The following is a 24,755-nucleotide window of genomic DNA, read 5'->3' on the forward strand; positions in this document are numbered from 1 at the left end:
GAAGCCATCAGATAGTATTCATCATGAAGAGCCTCCTTCTTCCTTTAGGTTATTAACTAATGAGTACTCGTAAGACAAGGTTATATCTTATTCCATACAAATTGAAAATGTCCATGAACATTAAAGAACCATGATATGTGGGTGGAAGAGCTGACTTTGCCACCCTGTAACAGCAGCATAATACATGAGAAAGGCTGAGTATTTTGTTTTCTATTCATAAAGAAATCAAAAGAATGAGTATCTCTCTACCTTTTCATTAAAAGTATAAAATGTCATGGTCATTTAAAAAGGTTTTCTGGGGGTGCCTGGGTGGCTCAGTAGATTAAGCATCTGCCTTTGGCCTAGGTCATGATCTCAGGGTCATGGGGTGGAGCCCCACATCAGACTCCCTGCTCAGTGGTGAATCTGCTTCTCCTTCTCCCTCTCACTCTGTTCCTGCCCCTCCCCGGCTCATACTTGCTCACTCTCTCGCAAAGAAATAAATAAAATCTTAAAAAAATAAAAAATAAATAAATGCTTTTCTGTAAAAAATATACCAGAATCATTACCATTTTATTAATTTTCCAACTAATAGGACACTGAAATTATTTAGTAGAACTTTGTAAAAGCTGTATTTTCCCATCAGTAACCCTCTACAATTCTAGTTCCACTATAGTGGAACTATTTTAAAAATAGACAAAACATTTTGATTCAAACACTTTTCTAAAAACAAATGAGAAATGCAATGCAGTATCTACAGCATTAGGGTTTCTTTGTTATTTAAAATATCCTCCACTTTATGTAGATGGACTGTTTCTTGCATATAAAGTGCCAACTAAAAACAAAATTCAGAGACTCAACTTTGTTCTAAAAAGTATATTCAGAGGGTTTATGCCTTATAACTTCTTTTTTTGTTCCTACCAACATCTTACTTCAGGTATTTATATCTCCTACCTGGATGTTAGTGCAGTCAACGTCTAACTGGGTTCACACCTCTAATCTGATCTCTTTTTGCTTCAATCATCCATGCACACAGCAAAATATACTATGCTATACTATAGTATAGCGTAGTATGTTATATATAAAATTATATATATTTTTTTATTTTTATATTATATATACTTATATAATATACTACACTATACTATAATTACTAATTTAGTTTTGTCTTTTGACAGTTTAACCTAGAGACCTACTCTCAAGTGCTGTTTACAGTGCACTGATAGATCAAATAATCTTCAATCTGTGCGTTCACATTTTGACCTGAAAGTGGAAATTATTTTTGCCACTACTTCCTATGTACACTGTTATAAATCAAATGTGACCGAATAATACTAAAATCAAATATAAGACAAATGAAATATACTAGGAAGGTTTTAAGAAGGATAAAATTTGCTGGGATAATAGGACAGAGATGTCCAGAAAAATCGGACTAGCCCTCTACCCCTAAAAAGATTTAATAATCGTTGGAATATATATAGAATATATATGCCTTGTGAGATATAGGAGAATATTATCAGAATAGAAGAATTTTACTAAATAACCATAAAGATGACCAAGTGACTAGGGCACACAGATGTGTTCACAGACACTGTGAAACTTACTACACTCCATCTGTGTGTTTTGTAAAATTGCTGACCTGTGGGTTATGCAACCAAATATTCTAGTAGATGAATGAATGCTCTAACAGAACAAGTATGAGACTGCTTTTAGTTCTTTTGAAGGCAAAAATTGTCATTCACCTTCCCTTCAATCAGTTTATCCACAGTGCCCAGTAGAGAATAAGTGCAGACTAAGGATACTTTTGTTGAATGAAAACACAGAGAAAGACATAATTACATCTGCTTCAACTTCGGTTCTTCCCATTGTGTTTCTTGGCATTCCTGACTAAGTGAATGTTGGCTCTTTCTCCCAAGCCTCTGTGTAACTCTTAACAGCTTCTACCACAATAGGTCTACACTACAGATTTTCTGAAGCTGTCTAATCCCCTTTCTGAACTATAAAACCTTCAAAAAAGGGGATGGTGTCTTATCTTTTAGTCTTTTAGTCTTGATATTGCCAACATAATGATCAGCTCGCCAGTCCAGGGGTAGAGTTTCTGAAAAGTGTTTTTTAATACTGATATTATTTCAAATTTGTAAAAATGAAAAATATACATGTCTTCCTAGTAATAACTACAAAACATGCAACTTGACCAAGCTTTCTGGCTGGTACAAAAATGATTAAATGGGGCACAGAGAGGGAGCACATCATATTCTCTGAGCATTCAATTTTGAAATCATCAAAATGAGACATTTATTTTAAAATGTTCAGAAACACTACCTTTTTTCCTAAAGCATTAGGCATAGTGTCTTGCATTTAGTAGGTATTCATTACATATTTGATGAACAGAATTTCTTATATGGGGACAAAAACACAAATACTTTAAAACAGGGGGAAAAAAAGTATTTCATGTACCAACATGTGTTTTTGCTAGGGGAAAAAAGTTCTTTTTAAAGACGTAATAATAGAATTTTTCTCTAATAGCTTCAAATCATAATAAATTTCCTAATATTTAAATATGACACCAGGAGTCCTTATTAATTCTACCAGAAATTTCAAATTAATGAGAACAGCATCCTGCTTCACAGAATAGGAAAGGACTTGAGAGATGTCAGACAAATTTTTCATCTGGTCCCACAGCCCCATTCCATATGAGAAAAATGAGGATTAGAGAAAATATAATGTTAAATGGTTAGCCTTGGGTAGCTCTGAGACTAAAACTTAAGTCTTTTCATCCTGGATCAGCACTTCTGCCAAAAAAACCTTAATCTAATCTATTTTAGTTCCCTATTGAGATTACAAAATTCAACCCAAGTGTTTCTCTTACACATTTACTTAGAAAGGGCCGTGATAGTTCTATACTTCATTATACATTCACCCAACACACAATAATACAAATCTTAGCTGGCATTCAGTTTCTGAAATATATATGTCACATTCAGATGACTGCCCTTGTCAAGGCCTTATTTCTCAAAGAAATGGACTGAATCTGCCTTATCTGCCTTAGGCCAATGGCTCTGACTCTAGTACTCTCCCTCAGAGACTACAATTCTAGCTCCATTATTTCCCTGCCTCGCCTTCCCTTAGATTTCAGATAAATCCACACCTCTTATCTCCCAGAACTGCTGAGATGTGCCTGAAAACCCTGCTAGGCACAAAGCCGGTGGAAGGATGATTCATTATTTGCTGTGAAGAAGTCTTTGCTTTCATGGAGGTCTTTCCCACTGATTCTTGTCTATTTGTAACAGTGATTACTAATGCTGTATAGTTGGAAATGGTGGATAGATACCTGAATGAAAAATGTGAATTTAAAATAGCAAGAAGAAACCTTTTTTTTTTTTTAAATGACCTCATTGCCTCTTCTGTTTTGCTTTTTAGAAAGGGAAAACTATTCCATTAGAAGAAAACTCAGTGCACCTTTATAAAAATAGAACTTCCCATTAGATTGTGAATAGCTGACATTCCACAGGAAGTATGCACAAGTACCACAGTGCCAAAACCATCATCAAAAGGACAAACACAGGAACATTCCTTCTTTAGGAATTCAAGTAGTTATTTTATCTTGGAACTGATTGGCTAAGTGACTTCCAATTTTCCCATATGAGTATTTCATTGATGTATAAAATGTTCATTTTTCTAAAGCTACTTACTTTTCCTTTTCATAGAGTAACCACCACAATTAGATAATTTAGAGGAATTATATCTGTTATAATCTCTTTTTAATCACTGAAAATCTATACTACTATCCATTTTTTTCCGACTATCTCTAAAGCTATGGGTGCTTTATTGGATTGTATTTAACTAAGTTATTAATCTCATTTACTGGCAAAGAATTTTGATGAAAACTCCTCATAACTCCTCTCTTAAACTTTATTTTTTTTTTTAAAGATTTTATTTATCTGACAGAGAGAGAGAGAGACAGTGAGAGAGGGAACACAAGCAGGGGGAGTGGGAGAGGAAGAAGCAGGCTTCCCTCTGAGCAAGGAGCCGGATGCGGGGCTCGATTCCAGGACCCTGGGATCATGACCTGAGCCGAAGGCAGACACTTAGCTTAACGACTGAGCCACCCAGGAGCACCTCTCTTAAACTTTAAACACTGAAGAACAATTGCAAAGAGTCTGAACTTTTCAGTCTACCAAAAGAGGTTCAATTTAATGTTACTATGGTTCAAATGTAAACTTACACTTTGGTTTCAGAGACATTAATAACACAGATATCATTGTGACAGATATGATCCACTGTAACTGAAAATCTTATTTTGTAGTCACATGAACTGCTTTTTTATATGTTCTGTACCAATTATTTAAAAAGTGATGTATAAGAAAATAAACCTTGCTCTAAATTCTGTGATTCTTATCATTCCCTCCATTTATTAAGAAATATAGAAAACCATAAAATTTTAAATGTGAATATAGCATAGTAACTATGGAAAAGTGGTATGGCATGGCATGAGAAGAAGGGTATTGCTCTTTCACAACTGACCTAACACTGATGTGCTTCTTGGAGCTGAAGTAGATCAGAAAATACCACCCTGCAATATACCACTTTGGCAAAAAGACTATTTTGAGCTAAAGGCAATTGAGAATGAACAAATACAGGAAGAAATCTCTACCCTCCCCTTATCTGTCCCAAAGCAGGGCATAAATTTCCCTTTGAGGAGGGTACCTGTTTCATGTACCAGGAAGAGAAGAGCAATTTTTATCATCTAAGACAAGAATTTGACAGCTTCACTGCTTCTTAGTTTTACTTCTTTTCTACAAACTCCCATGCACATAAATATTAATATAAACTGCATGCCTTTTATTCTATTAACCTGCCTTTAGTCTAATTCACATGCCTTCATGCACTGAACATAAGAGGGTATAGGAAAAATATGTCCTCTTTGATAGAGCTATGATCAAATCCAATTCTGAATAATGGTACTCAAGTAAATGAGCTTTAGCAAAAGTGTTTTTCATTCCAGCATTCATCATAGCATGAAGGACATATCCCAGTTTATAATACATTATCTTTGATTTATATAGCAAAGGAGATCTAACGAATTAAATCTATGAAGAAATAACAACAGATTTGAAAAAATAGGGTAGATACATTTCTCTCACTAAATGCATAAAAAAAAAAAAATCCCTGTTCTCCCAGCCCCGCCCAGCAGTAAGGAAGAACACCCCTGAGGTGCCATAGGAGGCTGAATAGGAAATCTGGACTTCCACCCCCACCTGAAAGTAGTAAGATGGCACCGAATAATCCCTACCAATGTGGTATCAGAGGAGGACTGCTACAAAGATTTAAATTAAATCCACAGTCTCATAAAATAATACCCAAAATGTCTAGGATATAATACAAAATCATTCATTATATCAAGAACCAAGAAAATTTCAATATGAATAAGAAAAAACAATGAAAGATGCCAACACCAGCACCACCAAGATGACAATGCAGTTGGAATGATCTGACAAGGATTTCTGATCAGCCTAATAAAATGCTTGAGTGAGCAATTATAAACACAAACGGAAAAAATAGGAAGTCTCAGCAAGACAGAATTTATAGAAAAACCAACAGTCCATAGAACTGAAAAAAGAATACAAAAACTGAAATGGATGCATTCAACAGCAGAATGAAAAAAAATGGATCAGTCAAGTTGAAAAAAAAAAAAAAACAGTATAAATTTCCTAATCTGAGCAAGAGAAAAAACAATAAAAATGAACAGAGCCCCAGGAATTTAAGCGGCTATAACAAAGGATCTAGCATTCATGTTATCAAGTTCCAGAAGAAGAGAAAGAAGGCAAGGCTAAAAAAGTATTCAAAGAAACAATGTCTAAAAATTTCCCAAGTTTGGCAGAAGACATAAACCTGTGTATTCAAGAGGTTAAGTGAATACAAAATAAGATAAACTAAGAAATCCAACACACAATCTAAGACACATCATGGTCAAACTTCTAAAAACTATAGACAAAGGAAAAAAATCTTTAAAGCAGCTGGAGAGAAAGAACACCTTACTTTTAGGGACAAAACAGAGTGACAAAAGATTTTTCATCAGAAATCAGAGAATCCAGAAGGAATTGATGTAACATTAAAAGAATATAATTATTTACCTAGAATTCTTTATCTAGCAAAAAGGAGTGAAGGGGGAAATCAAGACATTCTCAAAAAAGGAAAGTAAGAATTTGTTGCTAAAGTATCTACTCTGAAAGAATTGCTAAGGAAGTTATTAAAGAAGAAAAGAAATCATAAAAAAAAGGGATCTTAGAACATGAAAAAGGAAAAAAGAACAACGGAGAAAGTAAAGATATGAGCTCTGAGAAAGGACTGAAGAGGAAGGACTAGTGCAATATGCAGTGATGACAAACTACAGCCACGTGAACAAGCCATAGGTGGACTGTGACTATGGGGAGGAGCCTGTACAGTGGGGCTGTACATAATCAGAGCTTCAGCCTCTATTTTCCAGCACACACCAATCACCAATATAGCAGACACACTTGGCTGCCTACCTAACAGGCAAAACTCCCCTATTTTCTTCTTAACAAAGCCATGATTTAGATCTTACCTGACCATGTATATGGTGATTCAACGGAGGCCAGTTCCCTCCCAAGACCTACACATTAAATTTATAATTGGTCAAAGCCAATTGTTGTAATTCCATTCCCTTCATCAATACTTGATTCAGGCATGGGCATGAGAAATGGTTCTAAACAGGGATTCCTTAAAAAAATTTTTTAAATAAAAAAATAAATGAATTCATTAATAGATTATCTTCTGAGGAACTGCTGAGAAAGAATAAAAACATATTCTATGACATTAATACTGTCCCTTTCTCTGACTGTGAAAGTCACTGATATCTGTAAATGAGTCAGCCAACTTGAGAACAAACTCACATACTACAGAGAACAAACAAAAAGACAGAAAAAAACTTGATTTCTTAATTACATCATTGAAGGGCTGAATTAACCAAATCTAACACTAACCTACTTTCAGAGTCCTATTACAAAAAATATCTTTTTCTTATCTAGAAAATGCTAGACAGTAGTCCATTATATGAATTTACCATAATTATGCAACTATTTCTCTATTATTGGATCCTTAAATTGCTTTTCTGTCTTTTCTTTTTTCCCCCGTTATAAAAGCTGATGCAGTGAACATCTTTCGGCATAAAGTTTTATCTAAATTTAGGGTATGCTTTATCTGGATTCCATTTCTAGAAGTGAAATTACTATGTCAAATGACCTAATCCTGGCCACTGAGAGGAAATGAGACATTTACTGGGTAAATTTTTCATTCTTATAAAGAACAAGAGACAATGTCTTCCACTGGACATTATCATGTCTGTATATAATACCTTGAACCATACCTATCTGAGAACAAAGCCAATGAAGTAAAAGATGGGAGTCTGATACTGTTGTTGAACCCCTGAATTAACCAACTTCAAGGACCCTTCCTTTAGTCTTTTCCATTATTTGAATTATAGTTTCTTTTTAATTTTTTTATTTGAATATAGTTGACATACAATGTTGCATTAGTTTCAGGTACACAACATAGTGATTCAACATCTTCATACATTATGCTATGCTCACAAGTGTACCTACCATCTGTCACCATACAACGCTATAATATCCCTTTGATATTAGTCATAGCAGCAACTATGAAAATAGTCCCTTATGTCATTTATTCCAGTGATTTATTCGTTCTATAACTGGAAGCCTGTATCTCCCACTCCCCTTCATCCATTTTGCCCATCCTCTCCACCCCCCTGCCCTCTGGCAACCATCAATTTGTTCTCTGATTATGTTTTTTAATTCACTTTTGTTTTTTACATTCCACATATGAGTAAAATCACATGGTGTTTGTCTTTCTCAGTATGACTTATTTCACTTTGCATAATACACTCTTGCTCCATCCATATTGTTGCACATGGCAAGACCTCATCCTTTCCTTGTGGCTGTGTAATGTTCCATTGTGTATATGTGTGTGTATGTGTGTGTGTGTGTACATATGTACACACCACATCTTGTTTATCCATTCATCTACTGATGGACACAAGTTGCTTCTGTATTTTGGCTACTGTAAATAATGCTGCAATAAACATAGGGGTGCTTACTTCTTTTCAAATTAGTGTTGTCACATTCTTTGGGTAAATACCCACAAGTGCAATTATTAGATCATATGGTATTTTTAATTTTTGGAGGAGCCTCCATACTGCTTTCCACAGTGGCTGCACCAATTTACATTCCCACCAACAGTACACAAGGGTTCCTTTTTTTCCACATCTTCGTCAACACTTAATATTTCTCGTGTATTTGGTTTTAGCCATTGACAGATGAGGTGATATCTCATTGTAGTTTTGATTTGCATTTCCCTGATGATGAGTGATACTGAGCATCTTTTCATGTGACTCTTGACTATGTGTATGTCTTCTTTGGGAAAATGTCTATTTAGGTCCTCTACCCATTTTTTAATTGGATTGGGTTTTTTGGTGTTGAGTTGTAGAAGTTCTTCATATATTTTGGATCTTTTCCCATTCAGTAAGCATCCCTTTTGCTTTTGTTAATAGCTCCCTTTGCTATGCAAAAGCTTTTTATTTTGATGTAGTCTAATTATTTATTTTTGCCTTTGTTTCCCTTACCTTAGGAGACATATCTAGAAAAATGCTGCTATGACTAATATCAAAGTTATTGGGCTTTAATACATTTTGAGATTATTTTTATGTATGTGTTAGAAAGTGGTCCACTTTCATTCCTTTGCATGTAGCTGTCCAATTTTCCCAGCACCACTTATTGAAGAGACTGGCTTTTTTTCCATTATATATCTTTGCCTCATTTGTCATAGATTAATTAACTACGTAAATATGGGTTTATTTCTGGGATCTCTACTCTGTTTCATTGATGTATGTCTATTTTTTTCATATTGTTTCAATTACTGCAGCTTTGTAGTATATCTTGGAATTTGGGATTGTGATACCTCCACCTTTGGTCTTCTTTCTCAGGACTCCTTTGACTATTTGGGTTTTTTTTGTGGGTCCATACAAATTTTAGTATTATTTGTTCCAGTTCTGTGAAAAATGCTACTGGTATTTTGATAGGAATTGCACTGAATGTATAGATAGCTTTGGGTAGTGGTGACATTTAAACAATATTAATTATTCCAATCCACAAGCATGGAATATCTTTCTATTTGTTTGTGTTGTTTTCAATTTCTTTCATCAATATTTTATAGTTTTCAGAGTACAGGCCTTTCACCTTCTTGATTAAGTTTATTACTAGGCATTTTATCCTTTTTGGTGTATTTGTAAATGGAATGTTTTCTTAATTTCTCTTTTCTGCTACTTTGTTATTACTGTATAGAAATGCTACCAATTTTTGATTATTAATTTTATATTCTGCAACTTGACTATTTATTACTTCTAATAGCTTTTTGGTGGAGTCTTTAAGGTTTTCTATGTATGGTATCACGTCATCTGCAAAGAGTGAAAGTTTTACTTCTTCCTGATATGGATGCCTCTTATTTCTTTTTCTTGTCTGATTACTGTGGCTAGGAGTTCCAGACTATGTTGAATAAAACTGGTGAGGTGAATATCCTTATCTTGTTCCTGACCTTAGAGAAAAATTCCCTCATTTTTTCACCACTGAGTATGATGTTACCTATGGTTCTTTTTATATAAGACAATAAATTATATATAGTCTAAAAAATTCAATGGAAAATTAGATATCAGCCATTTGTATGCCCAAAGATAAAACTGAGAACTGCTTATGATATCACAGTGAACAATCCAAACAGACTCCTGTTTCAGTTATGAAGATTAATGTAAGTTTTAAATAAACACTCCTGAACAGTCACATTTTTTCAAAAGAATTAGAATTGAATGTTATTTGACGAACATCTAAAAAAATTATAGGGTTATTAATTTAGACTGCAAATTAGAAAAAATCATGTTTAATTCAAAAATGGCTTTCAAATAGCAAAAATAAATGAATACAAAGTATGTTGTACTTACAAATCAAACACCAAATAATGGAAGCCCTCTTCTGATATGCTGTCATGAAGTCGCACTAAAAAAAAAAAAAGGGGGGGGAAAAAGAGAGGAAAGTTTATGTTATACATATGCTAATGATGAACATTAAACCAGACTTCTAATGGGCATCTGTCTCCTAACTAAAAGTGTTGGCAACATTCTTTATTCTAGGTTCTGATAAGTAGTATCCTTTACAACAAGGCTTGGGTTCAGACAAACCCAGGGTTTAGATTCTGGTTCTGATAATTATCAACTGTGTGAGCTTAATCATTTTTTTTTTTTTAAGAGAGAGGAGAGAAGGCAAGTGGGGGAGGGAGAGGTAGAGGGTGAGAAAGAGAATCTTAATTAAGCAGACTCCACACTCAGTGCAAAGTCCAATGTGGGGTTCTATCCCAGAACCCTGAGATAATGACCTGAAGTGAAATCAAGAGCCAGATGCCCAACTGAATGAGCCACCCAGTGCCCCTGTGTGAGCTTAATCAAATAAATCAACTTAATGATAACAGTACCTATACATTACAAAATGGTTGAGAAGGTTAAATGAAACAATAGAAGTAAAATAATCCACATATTGCTGGGATAAATAAATATTAATAACTTATAATATATATACATCTATTCAAAGTTACCAGGTTCTTGGAATTCTCCCAGTTAGAGTCTCTTCTTTGCCATTCTCTTTGCAATCTCCCTAGTCCAGGTCTTCACCAACTCATGCCTTGATCAATACCAATAAGGAGCAAGAGGCATCATTTGAAAAATCTAGCAAATTGTCTCCTTGCTTCTGCTCTCCCTGCCCCCCCCCCCCGTTTTTGGTGGGGGTGGAGGTAGACAGAGTTTCTACCTAACACTCCCTGGCCAACCTATCAACAGAGTTTTTATTATGCTACTTCTAAACTCAAGTCACCAAAATCCATTTACCAAGTCAGCCAAAAATATACAGGTAGAACTTCTAATAAAATAATCTACTAGTTCCTCAAATTAATACTACTTTAATTTTTCCAATGAGCTAGACTTTCACTGATAGGTAGCCAAAACAAATATTTTGCTCTTCTGAATGGAAAACACTCATTATCTACTATAACTCGAAAGTAAACTACACACGCATAACTTGCATACTGCTTTTTCTGCTATTTAATTTTGCCTAAGTCCCCTGCCACCCCCAACTCATTCCCACAGATGGTAAACTCTTCCTATTTATACAAATCACCTGGGGTGGCTTGGCCTTCACTGGGAGCAACAGAGGGCAGAAAAAGCAACAAACCTGTAGGACACAACTTCTTTTGAAAAGTTACCACAAAAGGATAATGATTTCTACTACCACAGGTCCTTAGTATGTTCCCCATGCAATGATGACCACCACGTAGAAAATGCGGATTCCAAAGAACATTTTGATTGTCACACAAACTACGATGATCTATACAGGGAGTCTGCAGTACCCATGAAATTCTCAAGGTCATAGACTTAATATAATGTCCATTCTTTACAATCTAGTTCCATCCCCTTCAGACGCCATCCTTGGGCCACTATTAAAATCTTTTCTGAATCTTTCTTTAGCAACCTTTCCAAGGTAGAGAACTAAAGACTTTTGTTCCATTATACAGAATTTCTTTCTCATTATTACTACCATCCAGTTACCGTATTTCACAGATTTTTTAATCCTTCATAGAACCCTGACAAATGGTAGATGGTCTCTCATAAAATTGCTTTGAGCACTTACTACACTATGTGCTAGGCATTCTTCCAAGTTTTTGGACAGACATTTTCACCAAAGCTCGGTATACCTATATATGTCTAAAATAAAACTATTAATATCAAGCAGTTCTCCCATAACTTTAATTGTGTGAAGGGTATTCTTCAGTTTACCAATATTAAAGATGCCCACTACCTTTGTTTAAACTTACCCTGCCAAAGAAAATCAAAAGTTAGGCTCAATGATGTATTCTGTTCATAGTGATTCAGCACAGTAAGGAAAGTCAGGTCATGACAGATAATTCAGTGGCTTTCTTGAATAACACAGTCTCACAGATACATACCTCACTGAGCAGCTGTAATGCAACCTGCGTTTAAATAAGCTCAATGAATGGTATGTCTACTTAAGTCAGACAGCTATTCAATGAAAATAAGATGGATTTCCATCCTATCAAAGTAAAAATGAGAAGTAAAATCACAATGTGAGCAGGAGGAAATGATTTTTTCTTTCTTCCACTGTTTCAAAATAAAAACTTCGAGTGGAGATGGGGATCTCAGGTTTTCAGATCAAAGGGTTGTGGAGCTAAACAGAAGTGGAAATTTCAGGTACAACTGGAGAAATATTACTTTCTGGTTCTATTTGGAATAAAATCTTCTTAGTATGATTACCATTTCTTATTAATACTTGAACACCATCATCATTTGTAAGTAAATTATTTTTTGAAAAAGTTAAGAGTTGCTCATATGCAAGCCTAATGACCAGACATATATTGTTTTTGGTGAAAATTAATTTCACAAAAGTATGTAGCCAGCAAGCATATAATAATTGCTTAGGGACAAACCATTTGGCTCAAGTTCACTACTTTTGCATCACAATTCCAAAAACAATCTCCACTATTTCTAACCAGCCATTTGACCAGGTGAGATTAATTATGAATGAGTGAGGTTATTGATAGAGCAGAAAAAACTAGCATCATCTACACTTGGGATAAATATATACACATTTACTTCCTTCCTTTATTCTTTCCTTCCTTATGACCACCCTACCTCGTTCCACTCTTAAAGAACTGGAAAATAGAACTAAATGAAAGCATCACAATTTTCATTTATTAACCAAACTATGTAATTTTATCTTTGCATGGATGTTCCCCTGCTTACAATTACTCTAAGGATGGGTTGGTTTCCTTCTGAAACTTTGAACTCTTTATCATTCTCAGGGTTGATAATATGCTTATACAGTCTAAAGACAGTGTCTTACACACCACCGATATTATCTTTTTATCTTCGAGCCATTTCAGTCAATCAAAAGTATCCATCTTCCATCCTTTCCCTCTTTTTTTAACAGTTTGTCAAAGGTTAAAACTGTGTTTACTTTCACAAAATCTTACATTAGTTATTCTCTATAAATAAATGTTGATTCATTTCCAAGCTGAAGGAAATACAGGCTATTCTGTTCACCACAGATGTTAGCCCAAGACTGCAGACATGGCCAGCCTTGAGAGGACTGTGGCTGCTCCATGTGGAAACATATTGCACTATGTTCTTGCTATGACTGTTCTTTGTTATTGCCATAGGCTGTACATATGGGTGCATACAATTAACTTAATCACAGTCATCACTAAGATGCTTTCAAAAAGAAACATTAAAGAAGATGAGGAAAGCATTTGAGAACACAGGTTATAATACATCCTGGTAGTCATTCTTTTCTGAAGTTTGCTCAAAGGTAAAATCAAGTTTATGAATGAATGAATTTTCATAAATGGTAAACGTGTAACAGTTCTTATCCAGAATAAAATTTAAAATTCTAGGGCATTAAGTATGAGACTTATAAGGGGAGAAAAGGTGTTTCTGAGGCTAAAATGTTTGCAAAATTCAGTTGATCCATGGCCTAATCCTTTTCCTTTCTCTCCCTCATACGTTATCCATTTGGTCATTTGCATTCAAATTATCATGGGATCACTGCTTTCTCTTCCTGTCCTATATTCCTGTATTATTTCACTGCAGTTTCTAGTTAAGTACTAGTTTCACAAAGGGACCAAAGAGGACTAAACAGGACCTTGTAATTATCTGAGAAAACTAATTTTATTTAAATGTGAAAGAAATTTCCTATTTATTTTAAAACATTCTTTCATTTAAGGGGTTAAAAGATATAATAAAATAACTACAGTGCTTACTATGTCAACACAATGAAAATAATTTTTGCATGAGTTATTTTAGTTAATATATAAGACCTTTTTCCATCACATGAATATGCACAGGCTTAGAGAGGTGAAATAAACTTCCAATGCTTAACAGCTAGTAATTGGCCAGGCTAGGACTGTAATCCAGAGCTGGAGGATTCCAAAGACCTGGTTCTTGCTCCGAATACCATATGGACTCTCTAAAGTACATCTGTCAACAAACTACTCTCCCCCCCCACCCCTCGCCAAGACATTGTAGACTATGAATTGGTTTGTCAGGATACAATAATATTTTTGAAAGAATTAAGGAGGAAGAAATAGTTATGGTGACTAGAAAAAGAAAGCAGTGCTAACTTAAACAAAAAGAAAAATATTTTGAGTTTAGTAAGTTTAAAATGTGACGCTGTAGTTTGGGGGATAGAGAGCTAGATAATATCTAAGGTACAGAGCCAACACCAGCCACATTTGTCTTTCTATGCAGTCCCCAAATCCCTAAAAAATTGTTAATTCTCCTCTTCAAATTAGGAATGTTAGAATATCCAGCGACTCAGCTATTTTACCTGATAGGACATTCAGTGTACCAAAAATCCTAATTAGATAAAGAATCTGGAAAACTTGCACAACGTGTAAAATAGCATAAATTTAACTATTTTTGTTTCCAAAATTAACATTTCTATGACATGGATACTATGATAACATGGGAAGGACAGAGATATGTGTGTGTGGGGGAGGTGTTAGAGTGGAAATGGGTATGCAAGGGAAAAAAGGGACAGACTTAGGAGAATTAGACTCTAAATAAAGAAGCACATTAAAATTGCCTATTAGTACATCTTATCTATTTTTATGACATATATCAAGAACGTTTCTGTCAAAAGAAAGTGAACATATTCTTTTACAGTGATTTATTATCTTTCAAAAAAGAATAATAGCATACAAAGTCACTTGTTTCAATTTCAACACACTTCCCTCCCTCTTCATTTCCTAACAGCATCCTCCAAATATATTCAAGGGTTGAATGTATAATTCTGTGAAATTATTTATACAACATATCATTTGGTTCAAATTATACTGCTTCTTACTCTTCCATTCAACTATACTCACTACCTGTTGTTCTCTACTAGAATTTACCATCGAGATGTGCCAGCCTATACACTGGTAGTTCCAATAGACCATGTCTATCAATCTCTATCAATATTCATGTCCTTGTGTAGTTCTCTCCCACACTGATTCTGGGTTTGGCCATGTAACTTGCTTTGAGTGATTAGCATGTGTGATGCAAACAGAGCCTTTATAAACTCTTGTACATTGGAGTTGTACTCATGGAAACCACATGCTATGCTAAAGAGAAGTTTGGGATAGACTTAGACAAGAGGCCACATGGAGAGAAACCCTGGAGGATGAGAGGCCATGCTGACATTCCACCACTAGCAGAGCGCACTGCTGAAGGGACTGCAATTACCATCTCAGTTACATCATGTGGGGTAGAACAACTATACAACTGAATCCAGTCAGTCCACAGAGCAATAAGAAATAGTAAACTGATGTTGTTTTAAGCCACTAAGTTTGGAATGGGAGCAAGAAAAGACAATGTGAAATTTGTGATTGACCCACCATCCTCAAAGAATTCTTTCCTTATCATAAGCAATTTTTTTTAGCAGAAAAAGAATGAGTTGTACCTAAAAATATGAGTTACTAGAGACCTCTAAAACTAAACATGGCAGGGCAATGCTGCCAATGTTATCATACTAGTAATAAAATAATTCATACAGAAGAGATTATATTGCATTTTCATAATCACTATTTGTCAGCTGTCAGCAACAGTCCTGGTTATAAATGAGGCAGATTTTGCATTTTTAGCTTTATTATGTTACAAGGATTGAGGTAGTTGGATTTGGTTCACACACTGGGATGGAAAAATGGCAGCTTGTAAGTCAGATGCTTTTTATATTCCCATCAGCAGTTAATTATATTTCAGAGCTAGAGTAAGCACTAGCCAAGTATGGCCATGCAATGTGCCATAGCCTTCTCAAAAGAAGGATGCCAACAATGAGTTCATTTGTTAATTAAAAAAATATACACACACCCACACACATACACACACACACACACACACACACACACACACGTCTCAAACATTATAACATTCAAATGTCACTACTCTAGAGAGAAATTTGAGCTCAACCATTACTACTGGCTCTTTGTGATAAAGCCAATCATTTCTAGAGAGAAAAATTTTCAAACAGACATACAAACACTGAAAACCAAATTCAAATTCAAACTAACATTTCTAAAAAACTGAAGGCAAATCTGCATGTGTATGTTTTTCTAAACTTCTACTTCTTATAACACAAGTAATAGTTAATAAAATAATACCATTTAAAATATATTTAGGTTTGCATAGTTGAAAATATATGCACTCTACTTCTCTGAAATATGGATTCTTGTACACTGTTCATGTTATTTTGAGTAAAAACATAGGCAGATATAGATATATAAGTATTTCTTTGTTATTATTGTCAAAGTCAATAGTCTTGTAGCATTTATACTTTGATTCTGTTTGTCTTAATATGATACTTTTAAAATTTAGGCATAAAAAGTGGAAATTAGACTTTGCTGGCTAAGGCGGATAAACTCAACTGGCACAAAAACCATGGTCTGTCCTAATCTTAAATATCTGAACACAAATTCTTAGAATTGCATGAAGGATATGTACTTTTGACAAATACCAATATGCCCGACTAATAAATGCCAAATAAACCATTATTCAGTACTCAAATATTAAAATAACTTTAATATCAAAACTACAGAAATTATTTTAATAAAATTTGAAATATTTTTCTGTCATGTCAAGAAAATGTTTTAAAAAAATAAACTGATTAAGGAGGGCATGTATTGCGTGCAGCACTGGGTGTTATACGCAATGAATCATGGAACACTACAACAAAAGCTAAAAAAAGAAATAAACTACATTTGAAAGCAATTCAGTGCTTAAACTTAAGAAAAAGTAACTAATAACTTATTTTTAAAAAGCAAATATAATTATTACATGAAAACTCAGTGGGGAATGTCATCCACATTAATTTTAAGACTATTTTAAAAGTACACAAAAAAAGTCATTGGATCCTAACATGAGTGCTGAAAGTCTAGGCATATCAACTATGCTGACCATAATCTCCATTCTTATTCCCAAATTCTCACCCCATTTCCTGGTTCCAGATTAAAAAAAGAAAGTTTAGATTAACTTCAGTATCTATAAAATCAGGTTAGCAACATTCAGGGCTGACTAGAACAAATCATGATGTCTTCTAATAGGCCAGAGCTAATCATAAACTTAGATTATTCAAAGGAGCTTCTGACTTGTCAAAATATCTATTACTCAGAAAAATTTTAACCTGGGAAGATGACAGAAAGTGAGAAAACACGACCAGAGGTTGCTAATTATATGGCTACCTGCTACAGCAATCACGTAACACCATGAATAACATGAAAGAGCAAGCAATCCTTTTCCTTGAAAGAAAAAGAAGTCATAAAGAGCTAAATATAGAATTTCAGAGATCGTTAATAAAAAAGCCAATGGATAATTCATTTAATATACTTTCCTGCTCATTTTTAATAAAATTGTATATGTGAGGAGAAACTACATTAGAGATTATTACTAATCTAGTAATAGATTTTGTTTCCTTTAAAAAATAATTTGAGATTATCTTGTTACATATTTTAATTGCATGTATCTATTTTACTTATTAAAATTTGTTTTTTGGAAAAATGATTTCATTTCTTGGAAAAGTTAGTATTTATTTCAAGTTTCCCTCATTTAAAAAAAATCTTTCCTTTTTCAATTCTGCATCAATATTATTTATGTATTTCAGTAAGTGGTTCCAGCTTTCTTCATTTTTTTTTTCTTGCCTCATCTTTTAGTTATTCTACCTACTAATACTTATATAAAGCTAGTCAGTGATCACTCATGGATATTCTTAAGTATTAGGAATATTCAAAAAGGAAGAGAAACTATTGTTATATGACTTGCATATTATAGAAATCTTAAGATGGTGCACTTTCCTATTGTACTTTAATTATACGGACCTAACAGAGCATTGAACTAATACCATCTTTTTGTTAAATTTCTTCAAAATGTATCAACTATGTATTAAATGTGTAAGACTGTCTGGTTAAGAGGACAAAAAATGGCCATGAATAATTCCTCCCTTCTAAGTACCCGAACAGCATTATTATCTTTCTGATTGTGGAATCCAGTGCAGGTTCAACCACTCTGTGGTCCACAGTCTGGGTCAAAAAGAGAAGCCCTATTGGCAATTTCACCCCAGGCTGCTCAGCTGGATCCATATTTAAAAGCAAGACACAAACACATTAAATGTCCTAAAGTAGTACAGTACTTAGCTACTTTTTAAAATTAAACAAAGGCTTTGTGATTTATGATAAACTAAGGATATCACACAGGAAGGAGACTGCATCATGCCAAAGGACAGACAAGATAAGGATTTTTTTTTTCCAAAGTGAAGATCAAGGCAGCATTTAAAGCAAAAATAAAATATAAGGAAGCACATTTCCCATCCAAGTTAACTATAGCTTTGTGAAACTTTGCTTGACTTTTATACATATATATATTGTATGCTAGGTCATGATATAAAACCTTTATTTTTTAACTGTAGATCACAGGAAAAATGCTTGATAAGCACTGGATTACATAATCCTTTAAGAGGATCCTACAAGGTCTTTTCCAACTTTTTTACATTTCTACATTTCGAGATGATTATGGTTAATAAACAGTATAGAAAATAAACACTACAGTTATTACGAATACAAGGTTGAATACAATCCCCTAAATAAGACTTTTTCCTCTAACATTTAAACAAATTTAAGTTTAAAACACACTTCATTTTATTTTTGATTTACTTTTAATGGATAACTAGAGGGAAAGCTTAAAACATTTATTTTGCCAAATTAAAAATAAGCGTTTTTCAAAAATTTACTGAGCAGATGAATTGCTTTTCTGACAATAGCCCTTGGAGAATACAGTGAATGGAAAAACTTATCAGATCATCTTCTCTTTGCAGCCTACTACCGTATTATCTGAACACTTGCAACTAAATTTTCCCTGAAGACACGCATGCCCAAATGGTCTCATCTTTCAAATCCCTTTCTGAAAATTCATTTCTTGCATAAAGTATTTTTCTAAGTTTGATTCATCCTATAAGCAGAAAACACCTGAGTTTAAAATTCTACTAAAATGACAAGAAATGCACTGTAAAATTAGTGTCCATATTATATTTTCTCATAATGGTTTTCAATTAACTATTTTTATGCTGAAATTACGTAAAAAGATGTTTATTTCCTCTGTATAATATACACAAACATGACACACATGAGAAGGAACTGTGATCTTAGGCTCACAACTGAAGAAAACCATAAAAGTGATGTATGAATTTAGTCACAAATTCAATACCATGGGAATAATAAAGGATATTAATAAATATGGCTATAGGCACTGTTAATCAGTCAGCAGCAGCAGCAGCAGGTACCTGGGAATATCTTTTTGGATAAGCATTCAATGGAACAGTTGGTTTACCTGGTCAGTGATTTTTATTTTTAAGTAAAGACTAATTCTTCTTATCATGACATCAGGGAAGTTATAACAAATGTCAGACATCTCAAATACTGGGGGCATTTGCCTGCCTCAAAGATTTCTCAAAACAAGCCCAAAGAACCTATGATCTTCCCTCTAAAACCTGCTTTACCTAGTGTCTTCCATATCTTTCCAGTAGCTCAGGATAAAAACCTCAGTGTAATTCTTAACTCCTTTTTCTTATACCCAAAATCTAATCGGAAAGCAAATCCCTCAAAATATATATTGCGGGGGAAAAAAATTATGTTTCTACCCAGTCCCCTCACTGTCTTTACTGCAGCAGCCAGAATAATCCTGTTAAAACTTAAATCTGATTATTGCTCAGTACCCTCCAATGGCTCTCCAGCTGCCTCTGCGTAAAAGTCAAAATCCCAGCTGTGGCCTCTAAGATCCCTCAAAGTCCACCCTCCTCCCGGCGTCAGCTCCCTGGCCTCTCCCACCACCACTCTTCCTCCGGTTTACTGTGCTCCAACCACACTGGATTCCTTGCTGCTTCTGGAGAACCCCAGGCAAATTTCTGCCTCAGACTTTGCACTTGCTGTTTCCTCTGCCTCGAACTCTTTTCCCCCAGATACGTCTCACTACTTCATCTCCTTCAAATCGCTACTCAGCTTTTTGCCTTTTTTGTAAATAAAGTTTTACTGGAGCACAGCTTCATCCATTTGTTTATATATTATAATTGATGGCTGCCTTCAAGCTAGAACTGCAGTGCTAAACAGTTGCAACGAAGACTATATAGCCAGGAAACTGAGAATATTTACTATTCGGCCCTTTCTAGATCAAGTTTGCTGACCCCTAGAGTAGAGGAAAGATCGTTGAAAGGGAGAGGACTGGTTGTTGAGAGGCCTGGGTGTGGCATCCATAATCTAAGCAGCTAATTAAAGCTGCCAAGACTGATGGTTCTAAGTGGGGAAAGAGAGAAGGTAGTTCCTATAGAGAACACAACGAATGAGGGGGGGGTACCAAGAGAAGGGCAGGAAACTGCTGCACTAGGAAGCGTAGGATGTTATAATCTGAGAAAATGTTTCAAAGATAAGGTGGTGGAAGGATGAGGTGGGGGATATTGAGGGAGGAGGTGTTAACCATGGTTTTATAAAAGCAGTGAAGAGCAAGAAAACACCTCTCCACCCCCAGGTTCAGCAGTATTTAGAGGAAAGAAAACAGCTAATTCAAGAGAAAGCCAGATTGAAGTTAGCAGAAGAAGAAGAAATAAGCATTTAGAGACCACTGGGAGAACAGAGGGCATTTTCCAAATATTATGACATCAGATTTATTATCATATAATTAAAGGGAAAAAGAAAATTAATAAAAGGTATTAAAACGCGGCAATATTCTCACAGTCTAGATAGTAACCCGTAGTTAAACAAATTGTTGAAGATTCTCTTTGATAAATTTTCATATTTATTTTTTTCTTTTTTAGAATAGACATATTTTTAAATAAATATATTAATTTTTAAAGATCATATTTAAGGAGTAGGAGTTTCTGTCATTTTATTACTATCATACTCCTGGGGGAGGGGGGTTCTAATCTCACTAAGGTGTTACTGTGATTTTAAATGGTTATGCATATTTCCTGTATTTATAGCATCTAAATACAAAATACTCTGATTTTATTCCTTTATATCATAACGATTTTAATATATTCATGCTCAGTTTTAATTTTTTTTTCTTCTTGGTTATTTTCCAGATAGGAACACTAGAGAAAAGAAGATACATTTTAAATTGTTTTCAATAAAAACTACATGACATTAATTCTTCTTTTGATGGAAATTGGTTTTGCCATCTTCATTTCCAAGCAAAATTTATGTCAAACTGTCCTTTAATACCGAATAAAAAACCATTAACAGGCGATATGTTTCAGATTTATTTGGTAAATACTTTATCTCTATAATCTTGACCACAGTCTCCACTCAGATCTAAGCTTATGGCATAAATGTCTTAAGGAGCTTTTTTAATGTTGTACCTGAGATTTTTAAGAAATGAAGTTCTTGTTAGATGTGGGAGTTCATTCTTTCAGTCACTCGGCCAGTTAACGCTGGGGCCGTAACTATGAACAAGTCAGTGGTGATAGCCACCCTCACACCATTTTCAGTCTCTGGGACAAAATCCCCTTGCTAATTCTGTGATTCTGCTTTACAGACTCACAGCTTTACAAAGCACATCCCAATAGTTTTATTTCATGGTTTCTCATTCTGCGCCCCGTGGGAACGCAGGAACACAGCATGATGAGGTGGCAAACAACCCTAAACGAAGCATCAGTGACAACTAAATGCACTGGACGATGTCTTCACCTACTAGTGGTACTAAATCAACAGTCCGCATCTACTGACCAACTGATCTCACCAAACAACATATTCCCCTGATTTTTTTTTCCTGGATTGACTTGCTACTGAGAAACTTTAACAAGTTGTTTAACCTGAAAGATAAATTTCCTAGTAAAAAGAAATTTAGCATCCCCTGTGGCCTACCCAAATCCATTATCCAGAAGGCAGCCATCACTTCAAAATGAGGATCTGATTATATCACACCTCCCAGCCTTAAAATTATGTAATGTCTTCCTACTGATTTATCACATAATTTGTCATCTAAACGGGGACACTTTGAGAGTAAAAGAGGGTGATTAATTTTTACACCAGTAAATCAGGACAGCCCCTGGAAAAGAGGTTAGAATGGTCACCCCACACACCAGGCTCTACCTCTTCAACTTCCCCCACACGAGCCCTCCAGTTCCCTCCAGCAAGAGGTCCTCTTTCAGACTGAGGTACTCGGTACTCTGCTCCTTCATACAGCAAGCCACAGCTTCACTGTTAATTCTTTGGCTCGGCCTTCTCTTTCCTCCCGTCCAGCTTAACCACTAGCTATGCTTCAGATTTTATTTTAAGCATCACTTCAGGAAAGTCCCCTCTGGCCTCCCAAACAAACTCTCATAGCATCACCCATCCCTGGACCACCTGCAATGATACCCCTGATTGTGTGATCCTTCGACTAGCATTGTCTTTCCTGCTTAACTGATCTCCTTGGGTGACTGGATTCCTATGTCCCCAGAAAACAGTTTCATAGCGTCAGACACCTCAATTAAAACAATGTGTATACACCCCAAGCCTGTAAATGGGAGACAGGATGAATACATGCCTCTTGAACATCATAATGGAACACCGTCTAACCAACTCACCCAAGGATTACCTAGTTCTCTAAGATAGTATCTTTGTTCTGTTTTATTATTAACTATTGATTAGGCCTTAATCAGGAATGTGTAAACTATGGCCTACAGGCCAAATAAGGGCAGCACTTTTTGCACAGCCAATGAGCTAAATTTTTTTGTTATTGCTGTTTACATTTTTAAGGGACTGCAAAGACAAGTAAAACAAAAAACATATGATACATGACAGAAACCTTATGTGGCCCACAAACCTAAAATATTTACTACCATATAGAAAAAGTTTGCAAACCTGTGGATTAGAGTATTTCACTTGGGTAAAACAGATGACAGTGCAAATAACTGTCTGAGAACAGTGCAAATGAGTGCTTTGTTGAGACAGAAACGGATTCTCAAAGGTTATAGTTTTACTCCCTAGAGGGCAATAATCAGTTTAGTACTATGGCAATCACATTCCAGAATTCTGTGACTATAAATATTTCTGTTACTTTTACAGTTTTTTAAACTGGCTTTGACATTCTGTTAGTTCTCTTATCAATTAGTTAAGTAAATTTTTTGATATTTTAGATAATATGTAATACTTTAATTGGTGTATAGTATCACCTTATATGATACAGCACAGTCTACTTAACCAGTCCCCTCTGGAAAGACACTTGGATTGTCTTCAGGCTTTGGGTCTTTAGCCCCATTGCTATCACTTCTCCTCAGTGAGCTTCTCATTGTTTATTAAATATATATGTAACAACACAGGAGCCAGGATTTCAAGGCCTTCTTTGGCCTAGAGGTATTAACCGATGATCTGTTGTTTGTACTTTACACTCCAGAAAAGCAGGGCTTCTTACTATTCCCTAAAGGACCTATACTTTTTGACTTTTGAGACCCAAGAGTTCCTTTCCTAGAAGGTTACCTACTCCAGTCTCTACTATGGAAATCCTATCTACTCCTTTTTTTTTTTAATTTAATCCTATGTACTCCTTAAGCTCCAGTGCCAGCTACCCTTGGTCCATGGACTCAATATGGATTCCTCTTCCTTTATTTCCTATAGTCCTTTGAGCTTCACTTCGGGAAAATTGAAAGAAAATGCAAAGTAAAAATTACCCACTGAAATAAAAATATGAAACTTAATCAACCTGAATTAGTTTAGTCATTTTGGAAATAACACATCCTAAGGTTTTTGTTGATACATAATCGGGTAAAGAAAATCAGAAATTATATCAAAGTTCCATTCAGACCCAAGATGTTTTATGGAAACATGGCTTGAAAGTAACTGATACAAAACAAAAACAAAACTGAATCTTTTCAATAGCTTTGTAACATGCTTGATATAATATTTTTATAAAATGATTTTTAAAAAGGAAAGGAAGAATAAGAATTGCTGTTGTCCTTAAGCGCTTTGGTCAGTTAAAATGAACATTCCTGCTCACTTTGATAGAAAAGTCTTCATTTTATAGAATTAAACAACTTTCTGTTCTTCACGTGCCTTCGAATGTGAACTCTCAAACAAATGAGACAACACACTGTGCATTTGACAACACGGTACCCCACAAAACCTGCTGCTGTATTTCTGGTCTCTGTAGTCTCCATGACTAGCAAATTCTGGCATACAGAGGAAACTGGGTAAATGCTTATTAAGGAATTAATAGATTCTGGTATTAGCATATCAGTGGGTTGGTTTAGGCTAGGTTGGCCTCCTAAAACAACTCTTGGTGAAAGATAAGTCCACATTTCTATAATTATAAAGTTTGGACATGTGGTGACCTATAATCAATACACAGGCATCCTAAGGATTGCTTTCAACTTCATACAAAAAGATTAATATCATCTTAGCTACAATAATGCTTATCAAACCCTGTCTTATCCTAGTGTTTTGTTTATGTCGCTGATAGACGCAAAATCTTCTCTTCTCTCCAACCAAGCACACGGAATAATGAGAAAGGACCGCCTGCCTAGCTGGCCAGATGTCTGGTGATCAGTGAAGCAAACACAAGACATTGCAGCCAGGTCAGACTTATCTTCTAGTTATTTATATATGCCTTGCTTAATCCACAAGTGTTGAAGGCA

The 24,755-nt window shown here is 35.0% G+C and overlaps 1 protein-coding gene across 15 annotated transcripts in view; it reads right to left on the reverse strand.

Moving 5' to 3' along the window:
• Nucleotides 1-24,755, reverse strand: part of CAMK2D (calcium/calmodulin dependent protein kinase II delta) — a 313,065-nt gene that overhangs the window by 140,433 nt on the left and 147,877 nt on the right. For all 15 annotated transcript variants that reach the window (XM_026499226.4, XM_048212367.2, XM_026499219.4 and 12 more), the window contains exon 4: nt 10,007-10,061. In XM_026499226.4, coding sequence (XP_026355011.1) covers nt 10,007-10,061 — 55 coding nt within the window. The remainder of the gene's footprint in view (nt 1-10,006; nt 10,062-24,755) is intronic.

The sequence above is a fragment of the Ursus arctos genome, unplaced genomic scaffold (assembly GCF_023065955.2).
Source record: "Ursus arctos isolate Adak ecotype North America unplaced genomic scaffold, UrsArc2.0 scaffold_11, whole genome shotgun sequence".
Classification (NCBI taxonomy): domain Eukaryota; kingdom Metazoa; phylum Chordata; class Mammalia; order Carnivora; family Ursidae; genus Ursus; species Ursus arctos.